Raw genomic sequence first — 8,631 nt, forward strand, 5'->3', positions numbered from 1 at the left:
TCCTGTGCCAGAATAATGCACTTGAACGCATCAAAGCTTTGTGATTGGCCGGCGTCACCCCATGTGTCGGGGCGTGGCTGAGGGTCTTCAGTACAGGTGGCTTGTCACCTGCCTGCGCTCATCTCTGAAACCAGACCATGTCAACAGGCTGGTGTTTCTTGCAAAACATCTTTAAGAGATGACATGAGCAGCCCTAACAGCATTTGCCACGGTGGCCTAAACATTTTTATTTGGTCTTAAATTGTAGTTCAACATTTATTTCCTCTTACTTCTGGAGAATCTGGACCATGACAGTTGGCCAGCCTTCAACGTTTAACTGAGTGGAATATGTTGAATATGTTTTACCAAAATGTTGGCTATATGTTAAGGAGTTGTCAGTATGTTGTGACAGTGCACTGCATCATATTTGATTTAATTTATTTTGGTCTAATTAATTTTTATTTATCATATTAATAATATATGTTTAGTATGGTTTTGGAAGTGCGCTCCAACATATTTGTTGATCTTGTTTATATTGGTAAAATATTATTTGTTTTAAAGTTCAATAAATGGTCAATGAATAATCGTCAAAATAATCGTGATATCAATTATTGACCCAAATAATCGTGATTATGATTTTTGCCATAATCGCACAGCCCTAGTCTCCATCTTATTTGTTTTTTAAACAAAGAAGAGTTAAGTACAACCGAGAGCTAAACAAGATATTTCTTCGCAAGCAAAATGTCACAGTTTTACAGCGTATAGACCAACCTGATCTCACCAGAATGCGTGACTCCACCACGACTCCTTAACACCACAATGCGTGGTGGAGTCACGAACTTTGTTACATTTGCGTGTCGGCACCACGCAAACAACCCCAATGTAAAGTGAATGAGGCTCCTTTGTCGTGGTGCACACACGCATTTCTACAACGTGCATTGTGTGTAATGCAACTGTTATTTTTATTAAATTAGTTTGTTTTTAAGGAAGGCCAGAGCTTCAGCTGTGTCAAATAGATTGTTCCCTTTCGTTAACGTTATTTAAAAGATAATGATCATGTCCCCTGTATTGTATTACGAGCGTCCATTCCCATTGGATAACGGAGAATTTTACACCCGGAAGTAAGTAGCCTATTCTCCTTACTGTCGATTGATTTTACAGTGATATCTGCTCTACTCATCGACTAAAAAACACCAAATTGTCCTTGTTAATTACACAACATTGATTGGTTTGAATTGTGTACAATGCTTTTGTATTTTCCCCCTTCGATTCGGAGAAACAAATATTTTTTCGGAGTTTTTGGACGGCAGAAGACACTACACTACCCAGAATCCTCAGCTATCGTTTGGGACTACACCATGAACCCCGTGATCAGTCCTCAAGCTCTGTGATTGGTTGACCTCCAACTGCATTCCATATGAAAAAAAAGGTTTCGTAAAAGAGAAAATCATACTTTATTCAGCAGTGCTTGCTTTACTCTTTGAAAGTCATCACATGAATGCATTGTAATAAATGGTTTGGCTGCATTAAATATTACACATCTGTCTTAGTTCTTTCTTTATCTACAGAGATCGGGCATCAGAATACACCGGAAGCTATTCTTTTACCGTTCTGTTTTAATTTCACAATAAAGTTAGTAGTAATATTTTGTTTTGATATTATTGTTTTTTATTAACTACTAGACGACTGGGTCATGTTAAGACCATCTTTTTTTGGTTGCTATGGGTTTTTTCCATCGCTTTTGGGTTACAAATATCAAAACAATAACAAAATAATATTCGTCGTAAACTAAACCGGAAACAGCAGTATATTTTATTTTGTTAACACTGTAAACTTGACAGCCTTTTAACCTATGCTTTTAACCCAAACCACCTACTGGTTAAAGCACGTTATTACACGTTTAGAGTAATTGCAATGCAGGAAGATTGTGTTGCTTTTTAATGACTGTTTAAAATGCCTTTTTCTTAATGTCTTTCATTTTTGTAACGCACTTTTGAATGTGTTATATTTTATGAAAACATTCAAATATTAAGAGTACATACAAAATAGTGGGAAAGTAGAAGGTCAATTATATAAATATAGAATAGAAAATATCAAGAAGATACTCAAATGATATCTAGAGTAAAACAGTGTAGTGCCTGATAGGAGGATGTGCTAACTAATAAGGCTTTAATTAAAGAAATGTGCAGAATATGACAGTGTAATGGTGGAAGTATACATACATTGATAGATGTCTTGTAATGCACTGTTGATGAACCTGTGACCCAAGTTGTTCATTCATTGCATAACTACACTGTTGTGTATATGATATGTCAATAAACCTTAGAAAATCTTGAAATCTTGAAAGGGATGTGCAAAATAGCAATTATATACAGTCTTTAATGAACTATTAGAGAATAACGAGTAATGAACATGCTTTAAACGGATCTGCAGATAAATATTTAGTCTTCTCAAGCACCAACTATCAAATATCTCTCCTGATTGTTGGCACTTGACAATCACCTTCACTGAATTTCATTCAGGTGTAACTAAAGTCTGATTTAAGGGTTGTTTATATTTCACATCATTAATCCAAATCTGTAAAGTAACTAAAATAAATGTAGTGGATTAAAAATACCAGGTTAACCTTAAAGAAAGCCCTCAGGATTATAAAAGACCACCATCACCCCAGCCACAAACGGTTCTGTCTGCTGCAGTCTGGCAGGCGGTACCACAGCATCCGGACTAAAACCACCAGACTCAGAGACAGCTTCATCCCACAGGCTATACGATTATTAAACACCTGAATTTAGAAATAACATTCATCTGGCTGCTACTTAGAAATTATTTATCTAATATATCATATTCCAATCACTTGTATATAGACTCTTATTGCACTATTTCACTATTTTTTCTGTGTATCTGTTTTATTGCGTAGCACTGTTGGAGGAGCCTGTGACCTAAGGGGGGGACGGGGGTAGGACACGTTCGATTCCTGTTTTGAATAGTGTGCCGTCGATGGGTTTCATTCCATTTCAAAGTCCTTTTGGACGCTCTGTGTAAACGTCGCGCATCCAATCACAGAGGTTGAGGACTGATCACGGGGTTTGTCAAGCTAAGCACATGGTGTAGTCCCAAACGATAGCTGAGGATTCTGGGTAGTGTAGTGTCTTCTGCCGTCCAAAAACTCCGAAAATATATTTGTTTCTCCGAATCGAAGGGGGAAAATACAAAAGCATTGTACACAATTCAAACCAATCAATGTTGTGTAATTAAAAAGGACAATTTGGTGTTTTTTAGTCGATGAGTAGAGCAGATATCACTGTAAAATCAATCGACAGTAAGGAGAATAGGCTACTTACTTCCGGGTGTAAAATTCTCCGTTATCCAATGGGAATGGACGCTCGTAATACAATACAGGGGACATGATCATTATCTTTTAAATAACGTTAACTAAAGGGAACAATCTATTTGACACAGCTGAAGCTCTGGCCTTCCTTAAAAACTAACTAATTTAATAAAAATAACAGTTGCATTACACACAATGCACGTTGTAGAAATGCGTGTGTGCACCACGACAAAGGAGCCTCATTCACTTTACATTGGGGTTGTTTGCGTGGTGCCGACACGCAAATGTAACAAAGTTCGTGACTCCACCACGCATTGTGGTGTTAAGGAGTCGTGGTGGAGTCACGCATTCTGGTGAGATCAGGTTGGTATAGACACACCTTTTAAAAAGGGCAATATGTTCTTATACAAACACAAGAACAAGACCTCAACTGGACAACCCTGGCCTGCGGTACCGATCTGTCAATCACATAGAAGCCTCGCTTAAAAGCTGTATCGTCTTTAAAGCAGGGCTACTAAATGAACATCATGTACAAAATGAACATCATGCTGAATTCAGGAATATATAGCGATGAAAGCAGACGATGTGCACACTGTTTAAGTCAAGTGGGAGGTATAGGGTAACTCTCATAGACTTCTACACAACCTGAGTTCTTTTTGCAATTAGTCGCCCCCTGCTGGCCTTTGAAATAATGCAGGTTCAAGGCACATGCAACAGCTAAAATTGAACTAGGAGGAGTTTCGTTGGCCACAGTGGTTTCTCTAAAATAAATACTAATCCTTGATTTGTTTTAAACATCGCAGGTTTCCAGAAAAGATCTCATTCACCTCTAGAAGCCCCCTGAGAGAGGAACCTTTCTGCTGGAAGGAAAGGTCATGTTAACCCGGTTGGAGCAGAGGTCTGAGGATGAAAAGGGGCAGAACTGCTTTATAAGAGCATCAGTCTTTTTATTAGAGCATTACATATTTGACATTTTGGTCTGAGCAGCCTCTGTCTGATCATTCCGTTGATAGGGTTATTTGCCTCCACCCTTGACTGCACACAGTTTGAACCCGCCGATGTTGACTGACACAGGAAGAGTATCGTCAGTCACATCTCAGAAGGTCCAGTTCTCAACCCAACACGTGTCACTCATCCTGATGGGCTGTCTATCGGTTGTATGTGATCTTTCCTGGCTGAGGTGTGAGGCATCCATCACCAACAAGCCTCCAGCGCCAATATCCACATCAGTTTTTTAAATAAACGTGCATGCCTCCATTATAGTCTAGTTGCCAGCCGAGTGAACACAAAAATGTTGAGTGACCCAAGGTGTTATGTTAGAAATGTATAGTACGGGGACCCCAGCACATAGAAACTACAGGATGCTAACTGTATGTTGGGTAAGTTGCACAATTAGCATGAGTTGCATTCATTAACATTCATTAGCAATGCAGACAATAGATACACAAATGCATGGATGATTTTGGACCGATAATTGAGGTATATTTGATGTTGAATCCATTTCTGACATTTTTAGGAATACAAAATCACATTTTGAGTCCCGTAAAACATTCAAACGTCAAAATCTAAATCAGCCATTTTTGATCCTGAAAATGTCAGAAATTGACTCAACATCCACAATATCGTCCGAAATCACTCTAAAATGTTCCAAATTGGTAAGTAATGTTCAGCTATTGTCTGCACATGCAACTTTTGTCTGTAATGCAACTTTTATTGCAAGTTAGCATCCTCCAGTTTCTGTTTGCTTGGGACCCATACTTTGTCTCACTTAAACGTTGGTGTACTCAACATGTTTGCCTTCACGATAACACTCTATGAGCTGGCAAACAATATTAACATAGCGATGACTTCCTGCAATGTGGTGGCCATAGCCTCACCTCTTTAGCCCCAACAAGCTAGCTGCTGACCACACCCTTAGGAAAAAGGAAAATGGTCCACTTTCCCACCACACAATTTGATTTATTGCTGCATTTGTACATTACCAATTTCATACAGGCCTCTCTTTTGTCAGCTTGCACACTTTTTTCGAGCTTCAGTTGACCCCCACCACCTTTCCTGCTCTCCTCCCACTGACATGAAGCATCAGGGTCGCTATGACGATGATGTAGTCAGGGGAAAACAGCTGAGATGTTGATGTCCAACTTTCTATTTTCCTCCTGCTGTGAGTCGGGCAGGGCTTTGGTAATGAGAGCCTGGGGACCTTGCTGTGTGTGTGTGTGTGTGTGTGTGTGTGTGTGTGTGTGTGTGTGTGTGTGTGTGTGTGTGTGTGTGTGTGTGTGTGTGTGTGTGTGTGCGTGCGTGCGTGCGTGTCGTGCGTGCGTGCGTGCGTGCGTGCGTGCGTGCGTGCGTGCGTGCGTGTGTGTGTGTAATCAGGGCTCGACATTAAGGACTGCCCGATGTCCCGGGGCCATATAGTATTTAGCTCGGGCAATGAAGCCTCACCTGCTGGTTGCCCGATCGGGCAATCTATTATGCCAGTCTCATGCAGCTCGCGGATCCAGTAATGAGTGACCCGACAGTAAAACTAAACATATATGTAAACATATGTAAATAATGTTTGTTTTGGCGGTTATAACTGAATGTAATGTTTTCTACTTTTTTCCATCTGGGAAGGCATTTGCCTTCATCAGATGGAAAGTGTTTTGACCAACAACTTAAGTATTTCTTATAGCTATGCAGGGCATGCAAGCGAGCAAACACAAACAAGAACAAACAAACAAGTGAAATGAAGAATAAAATTGAAATTGTACAATATAATATTGTGGTGGTTCATCTTATAATTCAGTCTAGAGAATGCACCAGACAGCATCTAAGACCTGCAAAAATCTAAATTGTCTAGGGGGACGGAGGCCCCCCAAAACCCTTCGTGCGTCATTTCGTCCGCGCGCATTTTTCAGGGCAATCTCTATTGGGCTCAGGGCCATCTGTAAATTAGCTTAGAGGGCCCACTGGGCCATCTCACCTGTGTGTACAGGTTGTGAAGTGAGTGCTAAGCCGATGATAAGCATGAACATCCCCCAAACCCTTCATCCTCTCCCTCCTTCCCTCCCTCCTTCCCTCCTTCCTTTTCCTTCCCTGCCTCACCTTCCTCCATCCCTTATCTTTCCTTGTTTCCCCTCCTCCCGTTCTCCTCTCTTATCGCCGGGCTAATTGACTCAGCCAGATGTGGCAACAGGCGTGTTAGTGTCATTTCACACAAGGAGTGACCTATGCAGAAAGTGCAGCGTGACGAGACCTGCAATGCAATGATCGCTAAATCCAGTTTCCCATACATGCAAACGACATAGGCCTATGTTCCCCTCAATGTATCTAATTACCTATAACAACCTTTCTCTGAGTGTTGGAGCAGAATTGATCAACATTGTGTGTGTTTTTTAAAAAGAATGTTTAGAATTCAGATTCAGAGCAAGTCAAATATAAAGTGTTAAGAAGCTGAATTATTTCCAAACACAGGGTAGGAACCTGAGGGAAACATATGTTGTTACAAGGGGCTGCTTATAGTTAGGCCTAAAGCTAAAACAAATTGTAAATCTGCTGTGTTTCTCTCTCTCTTAGCATCCTCAGACTGGTCTGAACTTCCCTACACAGCCATGCAATGTAATGACACTGCAAAGGTGTCCTTCCTCCCGCAGGTAAACAAGGTGTGCGTGAGTCAAGGTGTCGGAGAGATTTGTGTGAGGATTTCTGCGATGATTAATCCTCCAGCGTCACTAAAAGTATGCGTGTGTGCGCGTGCGTGTGTGCAGAGCTCACGCTTACCACTGTGCGCGCTGAACCAGCGGGGCGCGATGTGCAGGGGCAAGGTGTCAGCCAGCGACCCCCGGGAACCCAGATAGAGCACCCCCTCCGTGTGGTGCCCTCCCCCAGTGTCCTGGTAGCCGGTACCGTGGAGGGCGGCGGTAGTGCCCCTTGACCCCCCCACGGCTCTGTCCGAGTCCGTCCCTCTGGGGGTGTAGAAGCCGAAGGGCATGGCAGGGCTGTGGTCGATGCCCATCCCGGCCACGGAGCTCACCGAGCGACTGCGTAGGCCCATGGTGCCGCTCGGCCGGTAGTGGCCGAAGTGGGCCGAGGGTGGCACTGCGCTGTCATCTGTAGAGACACCGGGGAAAGCACCCCGGGGCCGGCCCGCTGTGCTCTGCTTTCCTCCCATCCAAAGCGGGAGATAGGTGGGTTCTGTTCGGAAACAGGAGGGGGCTCGGCTCGATCCGCACAGGGTCGAGAGAGCCGAAACAGGCTGTCGCCCCCCTCCCCTCGCTCCTGTCTGTCTCTCGGCCTGCTGTCTGTCTGTCTCTCTCTGTCCGTATGTCTGTCTGTCCTTGTGTCTCGGCAGCAGGCTCGTCAGCTCTGACTCTCTGCAGACGCAACAGCCCGCTCCGCTGCCGAGCGGAACATGAGCCCGCCCCGAAGTCTGGATTCAGCTCACCCGCAGACACAACCGGGACACAACCGGGGGATGTCTGAGAAGCCGAGTGAAGCCGATAGTCCTGAATGACACAACGATGTTACAGCTCACTCCCTCGCTGTCCCAGGTGGTTAGCACGGCGGTATCATCGCAGGCGGGACGCGGCAGCAACACGTTTATCCCGCCCGGCCGGGAGCACAGCAGCGCCGCAGTGTTCGCTCCTCTGCTCCCGCCTCATCTGATCTCAGACATTGTGACAACTGTTGCTGCCTGTCTGACCGACGACAGTCTGCCTTTGAAAAACAACAACAATGACGTCTGGTCCGTGATGTCTGTCCGGTGTTGTCCGAACAGCTGTCGCTTTTTCTCGCGGGGATCGGGTCACAGTGAAGCCGCTCCCCTGCGCTCACATCAGCCCTCCGCTGCTCTCCGCTCCGCCGCCGCTGCTTCTGCTGCTGCTGGCCAGACAATGGAGGCGCTCAGTGCGCAAGCCCGGATCATAAATAGCCTAGAGACAGGATAGGAGACAGTAGGCTGCTGAGAGAAGGCAAATACACTTTGCTTTAATTCACAATCAATAGGGATGTTGACTGCAGTGTGACCTTAAAGTCCTCTGAATCATGGGGCATTTATCTTAGGAGGTGACGAGGTGAGGCAGTGGACACACCAGGTAGACCTCTTCTACAGCAATAGCCTACTAGATAAATAGTTTTGACTTTATTTATGTTAGTAAGAGCAAGACTATAAGCAAAACAATATATAGCTCTAAAAACAGATGTCCATCTGCATATCCAATTTTACAATATTCGTTATGGAATTGGAAATATTTGAGTTTTTTATTTTTTATTTATTTTTATTCTTTATTTATTTGGGGTCACGTTATAATACAAGTACAGTTTTTCAAATCATATATTTTTAGAGA

General features: G+C 43.4%; 1 protein-coding gene across 1 annotated transcript in view; it reads right to left on the minus strand.

The window, feature by feature from the left end:
* znrf1 (zinc and ring finger 1) overlaps positions 1–8,398 on the minus strand; it is a 144,932-nt gene extending 136,534 nt beyond the window's left edge. Inside the window, exon 1 of the mRNA XM_034084472.2 lies at positions 7,067–8,398. Within this exon, the coding sequence (XP_033940363.1) occupies positions 7,067–7,457 (391 nt within the window). The 5' untranslated portion in view covers positions 7,458–8,398. The remainder of the gene's footprint in view (positions 1–7,066) is intronic.
* Positions 8,399–8,631: the final 233 nt, after the last annotated feature.

This window comes from Pseudochaenichthys georgianus, chromosome 6 (assembly GCF_902827115.2).
Source record: "Pseudochaenichthys georgianus chromosome 6, fPseGeo1.2, whole genome shotgun sequence".
NCBI classification, from domain to species: Eukaryota; Metazoa; Chordata; class Actinopteri; order Perciformes; family Channichthyidae; genus Pseudochaenichthys; species Pseudochaenichthys georgianus.